The sequence below is a fragment of the Dromiciops gliroides genome, chromosome 6 (assembly GCF_019393635.1).
Source record: "Dromiciops gliroides isolate mDroGli1 chromosome 6, mDroGli1.pri, whole genome shotgun sequence".
NCBI classification, from domain to species: Eukaryota; Metazoa; Chordata; class Mammalia; order Microbiotheria; family Microbiotheriidae; genus Dromiciops; species Dromiciops gliroides.
The window spans coordinates 159,634,472-159,649,942 of NC_057866.1; the positions used below are offsets into that span (position 1 = coordinate 159,634,472).

Below are 15,471 nucleotides of genomic sequence, written 5' to 3' on the forward strand. Positions count from 1 at the left end.
CCTTGTTTGGATGCCACAACAAACCCTGGGCGGATAGGTTGCTATTATAATCCCATTTTAGAATTGAGGAAACTGAGGCAGACAGAGGATAATTGACTTGGTCGAGCTCACAGAAGGAGGTAATCTAAGCCAGAATTTGCACTGAGGCCTTCTGGACTTCAGTCCCAATATATCATCTAGCTGCTTCTCAGAATCTTCTTCTTAAGTGGGGTGGGGTAAAGAATAAAAACCAGGTAATTAAGGTAATTAAGGTACCATTGTCTCCCTTTATCTGGGATTCAAGAATCAGTCTTGCTCATTCTTCTTCCTCCCACCCTCAGAAGGTACATCAATGTTATTCTCAGACAAGAGACTTAGCACCTGGGGCCTGGACCCCACAAAGTCACTGGTGAGAGAGAAGAAGCTGCTGAGCCAAGACCTGAAGTGGGACACCTACGCCTGCAGGACTCAGGCATTTCAGGGGAGAGGGGGAAGTCCGAGGCTTGGTACAGGCAGCCCCCTGCAGCAGACCAGGCCACTCACTGTAGCTGGCTAGCAGGCTGGCGGATGGTTTTCCAGCCAAGGAGACAGGGATGTTGGGGGCAGAGCCTGCGCCGTCCTCACCTGTAATAATAAGGGTGCTTCCTTCCATCGCAGCCTTCGAGGTGACGGCGCTGACAATGTCCTCAGTGTCGGTGCATCACCAGCTTCACGGCATGGACAGTCAGGTGCTGGTTCAGGTTTGCACGGCACTTAGCCGCATACGGGCACAAGTGGCCTTTGAATTTTCGCTCCTCTGCAGGACAAGGAAGAGCAAAGAGAGCAATCTCTCAGCCCCAAGTCAGAAACTCAATTGCATCACCTTAAATGCCTCACTGCTGGGTACATGCAAGGAAGGCTTGAGTGTCATTTCAAAGGAGGAAACCAGAGCCACCTGAAAGGATGATTTTCTGAGAGGCTTTGCTCAACAAGCAGGCACATGGGCACTGCAAGAAAGCTCCAGGGCTTGAAGAGGACCCATCTTTGTAACCCTTTGGGACTTGTCCTGTGGACCATCAGTGGGGATGGAAGGGTGGGGGCCTCCAGCCTCCTACATCACTCAGCGTATTTGTGGCCATGCTTCTTAGGGGTTAAAAACCAGAGTAGGAGGAGGGAGGGAAGGGACGATGCCACAGTAATTACAATTTAGGGACAAGCTGTGCCACTTTCCAAGGCTCAGGCCTAGGTCAGCCAAGAGAATTAAGAATTGAACGGGAGTAAAAAAATAAAAATAGTCTGACTCGGGAACATTTTATTTAAAATTTTCATTTTTCTTTTCATTTCAAATATATAAAATGGAAAGTATACAGTCAGTTACTTGGTAGAGACCAGTAAGCAAGTGACACAAAGGCTCCAGATTATTCCTTGGGGTCATTTTGGATTCATTTACTTCGTCAGCGTCTGAAAATGAAGGCATTCTGCTTCATTTTCCTGAGGTCCAGAAGAATAAGTCTGACTGTGCTACAGTGGGAGGGCCAAGGCCCTTCTTTAATTCTCCCCTCTCTGCTGGGTGAGTTACTGGGTCCAAGCAGTAGGAGAAAGTCTGGCCATACTTGATTCTTATGAGAGTCAAATAAGCTAACAGAAGGAGGAAAAGTGCCTCTTGAGAAAACTGGAGACTTGTGCTTTACCATTATGGTTTCTACTAGTATTAGAGCATCCTCAATTTAGAGGTCATTAAGTCCCTACTCCCCCATCTTACAGATGAGGAAACTGAGGCTGAGAGGTAGTGAGTATCTGAGGCACGTTTATAAACTGATGCCAAGGTCAGAATGCTAGCCACTGAGACTCTAAAACTAATAATAAGACCAGAGAGGCAGTGTGGAGTAGTGGATAGGGAGCTGGCTTGGAAACCAGGGAAGATCCGGGTTCAGACCATGCCTGTGGCACAAGACATTTCATCTCTTGTTGCTCTAGTGCAGCTCTCTGAGCTGCAGAGAAGTGCCAGTCTGCATTGGTAGAAGGGGCTCCCTTGTCAAGAGTCACCTCTACTATATATGCCAAAGTGTAAGGAAATACACTTACACGGACATAGAAGGAATCACCAGTTGAGTCCCTATCCCTATTCTAACCCTATCAGCACCATAATTGTCCCGGTGGTGCCCGCGTTTACAAATAAAGCAGGTGTCAGAATCATTTATATAGCATCACCTGAAGAAACTATGTCATCTTGGTGGGTTTTGATTCCCAGGCCAACTGTCAAAGCCCACCTCATGTATTGTACTAATGGTATCACAGAAACTAAGCACCATGATTTAACAGTGTTTCTATGGGAAAATGAACCAAGAGTTTCAACTCAGAGCAACAGGAGCACATATCTCCCCCTGGAAGCTGCTAAGGCTGTGGAAGGAGGGGGCTCTGGGTAAGAATGGAGATCAAGGATCAGCAGAAAGGGGAGCTCTGGATTAAGGAGGGAATCTGATGTCTGTGGAGGATGAGGGAGGGAGCAAGGCTGGTGGATTGGTGGCTTGATGGACTTATTCTCCCTTCCTCCCTCCTTGCTCCTGTCTCCCTTTTCCATTTTTCAGAGAATCTCAGGACCAGAGCTGGAAGGGTAATTAGAGGGTGACTGGGTCCAATCTTGTAATTTTATAAATTAGGAAACTGGGGTCTCAAGAGGCCACGTTGCTAGCCCAAGATCAGAAAGTACCTAGTTTTGTCTACTAGGCCATCATTGTTTCCCCTAGCTGTTTCTCGCTAACTGCCTCCAAGATCTCAAAGAGTACATGTAGGATGAGAGTAAATTCTCCCTTACTTGAAGTGGGTAAGGAGAGAGGGACCACAAAGATGGAGGGGTGATCTAAGGTGATCCCATGTCCAATATGAGAGGGAGGGGTTGCGTTTTTTTTCTCTTCATCTCTTTCCAGGTATCCTTCCTCTCCTAATCCTTTTTTTTTACTGATAACCAATCCCAGTGGGAAGGGAATATATGTATGGTACTTGGCTTTGATAGACTGAATTTTTTCTCCCCCTTTTCCTCTCTTCTTCTCTTAAGCAGAGCTGGAAGTTGTGTGTGTGTGTGTGTGTGGGTGTGACAGGACCTCCCCAACTCGTTCCCCTCAAAACATATTCCTAAGGGTTTAAATCTAAATGGGAAAAACTACAAAGAGCAGAACTGGATTATAGTTCTGATAGTAACATTTCCTTGATTCAAATCCACTGAATTTGATTTTGTGAAGTCAGAGAGAAACCCAATTGTTGCAAAATATCCAGAGGAAAAAAGGACCCTTCAAAATAAAGCACAGATCATTTGGTTCTTCTAGCACTTTGTTCAATGACTAATTTATTCCACGTGGAAAAAAGTTTGGGGATAGAAAGTGGAAATGGGCTTTCATCAATTTTCCTGATTTCTCCTAAAGAAAGATGGTGCTAGATTGAGGGGGTGATGGAAAGGCTTGAATAGGACCTTTGGTGTGGTGGTGGGGGTGGGGGTGAGTGTGTGTGTGTGTGTGTGTGTGTGTGTGTGTGTATGTGTGAGAGAGAGAGAGAGAGAGAAGCTCAAGATTCACTTTACCTGTGTGCAGTGAGAGATGTCGGGACAACGTCTGCTGTCGGCCAAACACTTTCCCAACACGTCGTCGCAGGAAAAAGCTGTCATTAAACTTCCAAGATGGTAATCCATTTCCTGCCTCCAGCCCTATCTTTTCTGTTCTCTGGGCCACAAAACAAAAACACAGCGGGACAAACAAACAAAAATGATACAGAACAAATTAGTTACACTTAAGGCCTGCACAGAGCTCTCTTTGGAGATATGACTCGGGACTTAAGCAGCACCTGGCCCAAGCCTGTCCAGCAAGACTATTTCCTGTATAGGAAACTGTTCCTGAAAGCAAAAGCAAATTAATATCAAATCTAGGTGAATTCCTAGTGGATACAGGGCCTAGAGATGGAATCTAGGTTTGATGGAAGGGAAAAATAAAAACCTACAAACTGGAAACTATTCTACAGTGGAATGGGTAGCCTTGGGAGGCAGTGGACTTTCTCACTGGCGGCCTTCAGGTACAGGCCGAATGACACCTTATTAGGCATCTTGTACAGGGATGACTTGCACTCTCTGGCTACTGAGCTGCCATATTGATTCTGAAATTTGGTGCTTAACGTTCTTTGAATCATGGACCCCTTTGGCAGTCTGGTTGAAGACCTTGTAGTCCTTTTCAGGATGAAGTTTCTAAATGCATAAAATAAAATGTACAGGACTAGAAAAGACAAAGACAGTAGTTAACTATACATTCATAGACTCCAGGTTTATATTAGAGATCATCTCATCCAGCCATTTCATTTTGTAGATGAGGGAATGTGGGTCCAAAGGATGAAGTGAGTTGTCTGGGTTTCATGATGCCAAATCCTGGGCTCTTTCTACCAGACCATGCTACCTTTTCTTTTTCTCTTTGGCTAAAGGTGAGCCAACCAACTACTTACTCAATAGATACACAGTGAATGAAAGAACGAGTTAACTGCCATCACACCCCGAGTTCACAATCGTGCCTGACCGAGAGCAATGCAACATGTATATATTAAGCGTTTAGAGTGTATAAGACAGCACGCTGGGAGCTGGAAATCAAATGACAAAGTAAAACATTCACTGATCTCAAGGACTTACATTCTACTGGTGAGAGGGCCAGGAGGGATGACAGATATTGTGCCCTAACGTGAAACAACTGGTGGCATGTCCAAAGACAGGCCTCATAATGTAAAACCAGTGAACTAGAGCAGATAGCCTGTAGTCTCTTTCCAGTCTTAAGAGATAATCATTTCAGCAATTTATCTTCTTTTGTCCTTTTCATCAACTTCTGCTTTAGTACACAGAGAGTACCTTTATAATTTTGGGCAAAACTCTCTTCCCTTCCGAGCCTGTTTCCCCCTAAATGTGAAACCAGTGGATAGGATCAGGCTAAACTGTATGAGCATCGTATCCTCTTTTTTCAGAAAGTCCGGAAGAATAGGGCATCTAGGTGGCATAGTGGATAGGGTGCTGGGCCTGGAGTCAGGAAGATTCCTTTTTCTAAGTTCAAATCTGGACTCAGACATTTACTCATTGCGTGACCCAGGACAAGTCACTTAACCCTGTTTTCTTCAGTTTCCTCATCTGTAAAATGAGCTGGAGAAGGAAATGGCAAACCACTTCAGTATCTTTGCCAAGAAAGCCCCATGTGGGGTCATAAGGAGTTGGATACAACTGAAAAACAATTGGAGGAGGAGGAGGAGGAGGAGGAGGAGGAGGAGAAGAAGAAGAAGAAGGAGAAGGAGAAGGAGAAGAAGAAGGAGAAGGAGAAAGAGGAGAAGGAGAAGGAGAAGGAGAAGGAGGAGAAGGATAAGGAGAAGGAGGAGAAGGAGAAGGAGAAGGAGAAGGAGAAGGAGAAGGAGAAGGAGAAGGAGAAGGAGAAGAGAAGGAGAAGGAGAAGGAGAAGGAGAAGGAGAAGGAGAAGGAGAAGGAGAAGGGAGAAGGAGAAGGAGGAGGAGGAGGAGGAGGAGGAGGAGGAGGAGGAGGAGAAGAAGGAGAAGAAGAAGAAGAAGAAGAAGAAGAAGAAGAAGAAGAAGAAGAAGAAGACGAAGACGACAGGAAACAAAAGATCACAGAGCTCCAGCAAGAGTTTTGTCCAGGTTTTGGGCCACCGTACATTTATACACTCTGTAGGTGCCGTTCAAAATGCAGAACAGGATTAGCTATCATATGGTGATGGCTCAGTGGTGCATGGAATTCTACCTTAGTCTTGAGCAGACCATGGTCCCCAGCCAAGAACAGAAGAAAGAGTTTTGTTTTCTCTGGTTTGCTCAAAGCCACAAGGAAGGTTAGACTTCCTACTTCTATTTCACGAGAGGCATCTGGACCAATTCTCAGCTAAAGGAAGACTTATCAGACCCCATAACTGAGCAAAGAAGAAAAGGAAAGGGGAATTGGGAGAAAGGGATTTCCCAGGCCCAGCCTTAGATGGTGACTCTCCCCTTATTAGACAAAGAACTCCAAGTTGGGGAGGAAGGGGCACAGAGAGAGGGGTGCATGGCTTCCACCTATTGGCCAGACACGAGTAGTAAAGAGCTGTGCATTAGATTACTGCCCTCGAGTTCAAGCAGTGGGCATTTCATCCATGCCATGATGATAGTGATATTTTAGTGGTTCCTTTTAAGTATGTAATCAAAACATAGCTTCAAAGGAAGAATATGGTAATAATTATAGGAGAAGGTCAAGAGGGTACAGGGTCCTCCAATACACTCACAATAAGGATGAATTAATTGGGTCACATACCAAACAAGTAGACACAATTAAAAGTAAATAAGTCTTTTAACAATTCCTCTAAGTATTAGTCATTCAAGCTCTACTATGCACTCCCAGAAGTTGAAATGTTGCACTAAAAAGGGTCTGATTTCCTTTACTGAATTCAGAAAAATAACACCAGCACTATGCAATGAAAAGGAAAGATATGAATCTACTACAAAAACACAAGGATAAAATTGAAGTAAGCAGGAGCCAACGAGGAGGAAACACCAGGATCCCAACTCTTCCACTGGATTCCCACGTGACCTGGAGCAAGTTACATCCTCTTTCTGTGATGTCTGAAGGCAGGAAGTCCTCAGTTCAAATCTAACCTCAGATACTTCCTAGCTGTGTGACCCTGGGCAAGTCACTGACCTTCCATCTGCCTCAGTTTCTCAAATGTAAAAATGGCATAACAGCAACACATAATAATATCATGTAGTAAGTTTCCAGGGTTGTTGTAGAATCAAAGGAGATTATCTATAAAGCAACATGGTGCCTGGCACTAGAAAAAACCTTAGAGTGCATCCAATCCAACCACTTCATTTGACAGCTAAGGACACAAAGCTAGAAAGATAAAGGGACTTCTCAAGTGCACAAAGGCAGTAAGGGTCAGAGGAAGGATCTGAACCCAGGTCCTCTTACATCAGTTCCACTGCCTTTCCCACCGTGCCACACTGCCTGTCATAAGGGCCAATCATTTTTAATGATTATTGGATGTGATCTTGACAATTTCCCATAACTCTTTGGACACCTCTCCTTGACACTTAGCTCAGTTTCCCTTGGACAACACTGGAGTTATTGGTGGATTTCTCTTTTGCCCAATAGGATGTAAGGAATCTCTTCCTGCATTGTGTCAAAGCCTCCTAGTTATCTTAGCAGTTGGCTTTTAAATCAAGAAAAAGTAAAATATTATAGAACTGGCTTCCTTTTATTCAAGTTTAGAAACTGCTATGTTAGCAAATATGAGGGAAGAATGGGGGCTAAGAGATGGAATTCTACTGACAAAATCAGTACTGTGGCAATGGGTCCTTCTCAGCCCTGGGCCTGGAGAAAGGAAGTGGTGATTCTCCCCTAACTATTTATTCTTGGGAAAAGTATGCTGAGCCTGCTTCAGCCTGGAGGAGAGGGCCAAGTTGGCTGTTTAGCACTTATTCCATAGTGAAATAAGTAGAGCAAAGAACTCATAATAGTTATAGCTTTTATTCTGGGTGTAAATGAGTCCCAGTACCATCCACATGAGATCAGGAGAAAACAGGAATCATTCCCATTTTACAGTCAGAGAGACCGAGCTAGGGTTCAAATAGAGCTTCTGATTCCACAAATCACTGTCTTTGTTCTATGCAACATCTTTGATTTGCTTACCAAAAAAAAAAAAGAAAAGAAAAGAAAAAAAAAGAAATCATTGTGGGTTAAGGCAATTCCTCTAGGTCCCTGGCTTCTTCTTTATACCAGTGTGACTTTTCCATTTAAGAGCAGTTCTCTCTTGATAATTCTTTACTGTTACTATTAAAGCTTTTGTTTTCTACTCACAAACTCCAGAATCCTATGGTGAGACCTCCACTTTAGTTAAATATAATTAATGAATATACTACCAGCCTGAACACACATCCATTTCAATTACCTACTTCAAAGCTCTGACATAAAGCAAGCAGAGACTTGGTTATATAACACCTATCATTTCCACACAACCCTTCTTTCATTACTATTGCCCCTCAATATTTTTCTTCCTTCCCACAAAAAAACCACTATCAGAAATTCAGAATTAGAATGAACCTCAAATCTAGTCCAACCTTCCCATTTTATAGATGAGGAAACTGAGGCTGCAGAGGCAAAGTCTTTTGCCCAAGGTCAAAAAGGTGGTATGGTGGAGGCAGGGATTTGAACCTAGGTCTTCCAACCCCAGCCACTGCCTCATGTTGACCTTCCTGTTTTTCATTCATTCATTTCATCATTCATTTCATCAATTTCATTACAAACTTCATTTCCATTATAAAGCTCACTCAATAAAGCTTACATTTGGGTAATATTTTATGCTTTCTTCCCACTCAAAAGCAAGCTCTCCTATAGAGTTTTAATTTCTCCCCTTAGCCTTTGGGATATTCAGAACCTGCTCCTATGAATCTGTCTTCTGAACAGGCTACCATCAGATTTTCTGAATCTTTCCTCTCTACTCCCATGGTCTTTGATTTGTATGCCACTTTCTGTCCTATCTTTGCCTTACCATTAGTGTCTTCACTATCTGCCTTTAACAGGCAGACATAGGGAGGCAGCTTTGATTTTTATTTTACAGATGGGAAAACAGGCACAGAGAAGATCATGCCTTGCCCAGGGTCACAGCTTGGCAGTAGCAGAGCCGAGTGGAGAACTTAGGTCTAGGCCAAGACTTTTCAACAGACCCTAACCTCTGGTTTCCCAATCAGTTCAGGGAGTCAAGTTCCTGCTCTGAGGCAGCAAGGGGTGCTCAATTTGGAATCAGAAGACTTGAGCTGGCATGCCAACTTTGCCCTTTATAGGAACTATGAATGATCAAGTCCTTTTTATCTCTTTGAATGCCAGGGTTGAATTAGGTCACCTCTAGGGTCTCTGCCAGTTTTATAACAATGCCTGCTGATGGGAATCCAAAGGACCTTGTTCTGATGACCTAAAGGAAGGATTAATGATTCAGATATAAATATTGACTGTTCTGCTTTCTGGATATGTACTTAAGGAGGAAAAGCTTCATTTTATTAAAAGTCCTGAGGCAGTTAGGTGGCACAGTAGATTCAGGAGGACCTGGAGTTCAAATCTGGCTTCAGACACTTGACACTTACTAGCTGTTGTGACCCTGGGCAAGCCACTAACCCTCATTTCCCTATAAAAAAAATAAAAAAGGAAAAAAAAAAGTCCTGAGGTGGATGAAAGGCCTGTGAGGCCTGAATTCAAGCCTCCCCTCTTCCACTCAATAGCCATCTGATCATGGGCAAATTATCTAACTTCTCTGGGCTTGGACACATCCAACTTCCCTTGAATCTGTCACTTCTCCCCTCACACAGCAATCCCTTTAATTTAGACCCTAGTGACCTCTTCCTTAGACTAGACAATAGCCTGCTAATTGTTCTCTTCTCATCTGTTCTGTCACCTTTCCACTTCAACCTTTGATACTATGAAGAGACCTAGCCCCATAGCACTACCTACTATTCCCCAAATGTAGCATTCCATTTCTCACCTCCATCCCTTTGTACTCCATGCCCAGAAAACACCTGGAATACTCTGTCCCTCATGCCCTCCTTCCTTGCCTTGGCTTCTTAGAATCCCTGGTTTCCTCAGTTCACACGTTAAGATACCTGTCCTACATCCCCAATTTTTAGTGTTTCCTCTGTCTTTAAATTATCATGTATATTCTTTTTTTTTTTAAATTTTATTTTATTTTCAGGGGCAATGGGGTTAAGTGACTTGCCCAGGGTCACACAGCTAGTAAGTGTTAAGTGTCGGAGACCGGATTTGAACTCAGGAACTCCTGAATCCAGGGCCGGTGCTTTATCCACTGCGCCACCTAGCCGCCCCTATCATGTATATTCTTAACACTCTACATGTTGCATCCTCCCTTTAGAAGGTAAGCTCCCTGAGGGGAAGAAGTAATTTTTGTTTTAACTTTGTAACCCCAAAGGCTAGGACACCTTTAAATGCTTGTGGGATTGGAATGATGAATTTAAAAAACTGAAAATCTTTTAAAATGAAATGACAAAGAGTTTTGAAAATTTCTTATTAGCTAAAAAAAACCCACTTGTAGAAGCTTTATACATAATTGCTTTTTGAATTGTTGTAAGAGACTATTTGGTAGCAGGAAAGTAAAAGCAAAGAAATCAGTTGGTGTCTGGTCTAACTCCTCTGGGAATACAAAAGAACATCTATGACCACACAGATTATGTTTAATTCCTGTGTTTTTGTAAGACAATTATCATAATTCATTTCATAAAGCATCTCTACTTCTTGTACAACTGACGTACCACCTCATATCTGTCAGAGTGGCAAATAAAATAAAAAAGGAAAATGTTGGATTTTGGAGGGGATGTGGGAAAACTCAGATGCTAATCCATTGTTGGTGGAGTTATGAAAAGATGCAACCATTTTGGACAGCAATTTGGAACTATGCCCAAAGGGCAATCAAACTGTGCATGCCTTTTAATCCAACAATACTACTGCTAGGTTTATATCCCAAAGACATCCCCCAAAACAGAAAAAGACCTATTTATACAAAAATATTCATACCAGCTCTTTCTGTGATGGCTAAGAATTGAAAATCAAAGGAATGCCCCTAAGTTGGGAATGGACAAACAAAACTGTGTTTATCATTGTCAAAATGTATTGTGCTATAAGAAATGACAAGAAAGATGATTTCAGAAAGACCTGGAAAGACTTAAGTGAACTGATGTATAGTGAAGTGAAGAGAACCAGGAGAACATTGTGTACAGTGACAGCAATACTGTTTGATGAAGATGTGAATGACTTAATTATTCTCAGCAATACAACGATCCAAGACAATCCCAAAGGACTAATGATGAAGCTTGCTACCCACCTCCAAAGAAAGAACTGATGTTGACTGAACACTGACTGAAGCATGCTATTTTTCACTTTCTTTCATTTTTTCTTTTATTCAAGTTTTCTTGTCCAAAATTATTAATATGGTAATGTTTTACATAATTACACATATATATAACCTATATCTGATTGCTTGCCACCTCAGGGAAGTTGGAGGAAAAGGATGTAAAAATGTATAGAATTTGGAACTCAAAATTTAAAATAAAAATGTTTATTAAAATAAATAAAAACATTATGAAATATGATATTTAAAAGTTCTAACAAAGAAGTTATGGAAGCAGAAAAATTATATACCACAACTTATTTAACCATTATCCAATTAATGGGCATCCCCTTAATTTCCAATTACCCAGCTTTTAATTCCTTTTTTATCATTTTCTTGTATCACTCTCATTTCTTTTCCCAGTTTTTCCTCTACCACTCATCTCTTTCTTTAGCTCTTCTATGAATTCTTGTTGGACTTGGTCCAATTTGCATTTCCCTGCCATGAGGCTTTGCTAATAGGTGTTTTTCCTTTTTTGTTTGTCTCTGTTTTCCCTGCCACCATAGTAGCTTTTTATGGTCTGGTTCTTTGTCGTTGTTGTTGTTTGCTCACTTTTCCAGCCTATTTCTTTTCTTTTCTTTTTTTTTTTTTTAAAGTGAGGCAATTGGGGTCAAGTGACCTTGCCAGGGTCACACACGCAGCTAGTAAGTGTCTGAGGCTGGATATTGAACTCACGGTACTCCTGAGGGCCGGTGCTCTATCCACTGCGCCACCTAGCTGCCCCCCCCTTTTTTTGGGGGGGGGTGAGGCAAATTGGGGCTTAAGTGACTTGCCCAGGGTCACACAGCTAGTAAGTGTCTGAGGCTGGATTTAAACTCAGGTACTCCTGAATCCAGGGCCAGTGCTTATCCACTGCGCCATCTAGCTGCCCCTCCAGCCTATTTCTTGACTTTGAACTTTATGTTAAAGTTGGGCTCTGTTCCCCTGGGAGTGAGGAGGCATTGTCTCCAGCTTCAGGCTTTTTGTGTTGCTTCTCTCTCACACAGACATCCTTTAATTTAGACCTAGTGACCTCTCCTTAGACTTTCAAAGTTAGTTCTGGGTGTTTATAGGTTTTCAGTGTTTGCAAGGTCATGTTATCCTGGAAGAGGTATGATGGTCACTGCCTCCTAGTCTGTACTCTGGTCTTTACCTAGAAAGGGCCCCTGCTCTTCTGCAGCTGAAAGCTTTAGTCTTCCTCTTGGTCCTGGAACTGTAGCCAAGGTCCTGGCTACCATATGACTGACCACAAGCACTTCTCTCCACCCTGGAATTGAGACTGAGAACTGCCTATCGGCAATGGATTTGCCAAGAGTGCTGAATACCACATCCAGTGTCAGCTCAGGGTCCCCTTTAATCTCTTTCTGACCAGTTGTCTGACCCCCTTACCATCTCTGGGCTGAGAGTCCCTGCAGCAGCTGTTGCTATTGCTGCCACCTTCAAGACCCAGAGCTGGCATTGTTGCTCTGTATAATCAGGGCTGGCCCCCATCCTGGTATCATAGACCTCTCTTGCAGACCTCTTAATTTGTCTTGGGCTGAAAAAATATCTCACCCTGACCTTTTGTTGGCTGTGTTGCTCCAGAATTCTATTTGAGGAGTTATTCTAAAGTCATTCGGAGGGGAATGTTCAGAGAGTTCAGTTAGGTTGTTTCCTCTACTCCACCATCTTGGTGCCAGCCTGGTGCTCTACTTTAGAAAACTGAGATATTTTACCAATTCACAATATAGTCAGGTCCACCTCTCCCATTTCACAGATAAGAAAAGTGGTTCAGACAATTTAATGCTTTGTCCAAGGATGCAGAGTTAATAGCTGAGTCTGGATTAGATTAAAAATATTGTTTCAAGCCCTCCTCATCTTCCCTATATAAATCTATAACAAATCTTTTTATTTTTCTATGCCAACACAAAGAAGTGTATTCCCCTCTTTATTGTAGATTTTTAATACTCTTAGTTAAAAGTGGACATAATCCATCTTTGTTCCATAGGTTTTAGGATACCTTTTAAAATCTCATCCTAGGGGGCAGCCAGGTGGCATAGTGGATAAAGCACTGGCCCTGGATTCAGGAAGACCTGAGTTCAAATCCGGCCTCAGATACTTGACACTTACTAGCTGTGTGACCCTGGGCAAGTCACTTAACCCTCATTGTCCCTCAAAAAAAATCTCATCCTGGTGATATTAGCCCCAAGATGCTTCATGCTAATGAATAGCCTAGGATCTGGGCTCTGATACTTACTAGCTGTATGGCTTTGATCAATTTACCTAGTCTCACTTAATCAGTTTCTTTATGCATAAAACAGAGGCAGGGGTATTAGCACCAGATGACCTCTAAGTCTGTGACCTTGGGAGAAGAAGAAATAGGAAGAAGTTTATATAGACACAATTTCAAAAACTTAGCACCCAAATGGGGCTGTGAGGGACAAAATTTATTATTGGGAACTGTTCTCTGTGACTTTTCAACATGGTATTTTGTGGTAGACAGCTCAAATCAGGAGGGGGATGTGGGGAAAACGAAGGTTTACTTCTTTTCAGGAGTCTGTAGAATTTGGATGCCTTTTGACCTTTCTTCTTACGGCTGTTTGTATGCATGGCAGGTATATGGTACAGGCTGCTTCTGATTTGGGGTTTTACGACTTAAAACCGTTGCTGTTTGTCCTGAGAATAAATATCCCACCTTTCAGTGCCTGAAGATGTCTTCACATCAGCACCCCTCAACCTGACTTCAGCTTGAGAAATGCTGAGCGAAGACACTTGATTTGGTTGAAGCTATAAGCAAAGATGAGGACAGAATGTGACCTGAATACATAAATAACTGTGCAGATTCCCTAAATCAGCATTACACCTGCTAGCAGGTCAGTAAAGAGGATGCTCCGAAGAGAAGCAGCCTTTAGATGACGATACAGGAGACACTGATGATTTTCCTCCTTTCCCATAGCTTGAGAGATTCAAGGCACCATTCAGTTATAGTCCTTTGCATTTTAAGAGAAGACCCTGGGGCAGCTAGGTGGCGCAGTGGATAAAGCACTGGCCCTGGATTCGGGATTCCCTGAGTTCAAATCCGGCCTCAGACACTTGACACTTAACTAGCTGTGTGACACTGGGCAAGTCACTTAACCCTCATTGCCCTGCCCCCCCCCCCAAAAAAAAGAGAAGACCCTTCATGGTGGTAATTGTGCATGTCCAGAAGTGTGACTTCTGAGTCTGATGTGCCACTCACAGTCATACTCCAGTAGAGCTGGGATCTAAATGTGGATGTTCCCTCCAAAGGTACAAATTGCAGCTCACTTCTGTGCAACTCTAGTACAATGACCAGAGGGACGATCATCATCGTACCAGGTTTTTGTGAGAAAACTGAAGATGTTGAGCCTGGAAAAGGCTCAAGGAGGATAGGATAACTAGATGCTAGTTTTTGAGGGGTCGTCAGATGGAAGAGGGGATGGACATTTCTGTTTGGCCTCAGAGGGATGAACCTGGGGCAAAAGATGGAAATTGCAAAGAACCAAATTTAGGCTTATAGAAAACTTTGGCTTGGGAAAATCTTCTTAGCAATTAGGGTCGGTACTAAGTTCTCCTTGGAGGTCTTTAAGCAGAAGCTGGACGACCATTTAAAATCGTTCATTTAACAAGAACTTTTTTCTCTCTCCACCCTCTCCTCATCCCCCACTAGAAAAAGAAAAACAAAACCCTTTAAACAAATGTGCACGGTCACGCAAAACGAATGCCCACATTTGGCTATGTCGAGAAAACGTCACTCATCTGCAAATCTAGTCAGATGACCACTTCTAAGGTATATTATAATGGGAATTCCTTTGGGCCGGAGGTTGGACTCTGTGACCCCATTGGTCGCTCCCAACTCTAACATTCTGTGATTCTTCTTTCTAAAGCCTCAGCCTAGGTAAGTACAGAAAGGCTGACAACTTGGTGATGAATTCTTTGGCCGTGGCAACCCATTCCTCTATGTCACAGAATCATCAAAGGTAGGGCTTGAAAGGGTCAATCTGTCTTTCTTTTCCCTATTTTTTTCTACTAAATGGAGAACTGAGGCCCCAAGAGGTGAGCTGGCACAGCTGATTAGTGCTGCTTCAGGGTTGATGCCAGGTTACTGTGTCATTGTGGGAGAGAGCTCTCCCCAAGCTGGCCTAGCTAGCCATTTCTTAACTGAGTGCTCACACTGACCTTCCCTATTTGTTTGTGGAAAGTACGTGAGATGTGTGGATGACATTTGCAGTGATCGTGTTTTGTTTGGGTCTTTGCAGTCATGTCTGACTCTTCATGCCCCCATCTGGGGTCTTCTTAGCAAAGATCCTGGAGTGGTTGGCCATTTCCTTCTCAAGCTCATTTGGCATATAGGGAACTGAGGCAAATGGGGTGAAGTGACTTGTCACATAGCTAATAAGTGTCTGAGGCTAGATTAGAACTCATGAAGAGGAGTCTTTCCAACCCTAGGTCTGGTGCTCTATCCACTGCAGCTCCACCTAGCTGCCCACTTCAACCTCCCTTCCATCTGTTTAATGGAAAGAATATCCAACAAAGAATCAAAGACCTGAGCTTCTACTCCTTAGTCCTGTGACCTTAGGCAAGTCCCCTTCATCTGAGC

General features: G+C 43.0%; 1 protein-coding gene across 1 annotated transcript in view; it reads right to left on the reverse strand.

Annotated features, from left to right (window-relative positions):
* Nucleotides 1-609: 609 nt before the first annotated feature.
* Nucleotides 610-15,471, reverse strand: part of LOC122732687 (zinc finger protein 827-like) — a 243,102-nt gene continuing 228,240 nt past the window's right edge. Inside the window, exons 9-10 of the mRNA XM_043972999.1 lie at nt 3,533-3,671; nt 610-775 (exon numbers count right to left, since the gene is read on the reverse strand). Of these exons, the coding sequence (XP_043828934.1) occupies nt 3,616-3,671 (56 nt within the window). The 3' untranslated portion in view covers nt 610-775; nt 3,533-3,615. The remainder of the gene's footprint in view (nt 776-3,532; nt 3,672-15,471) is intronic.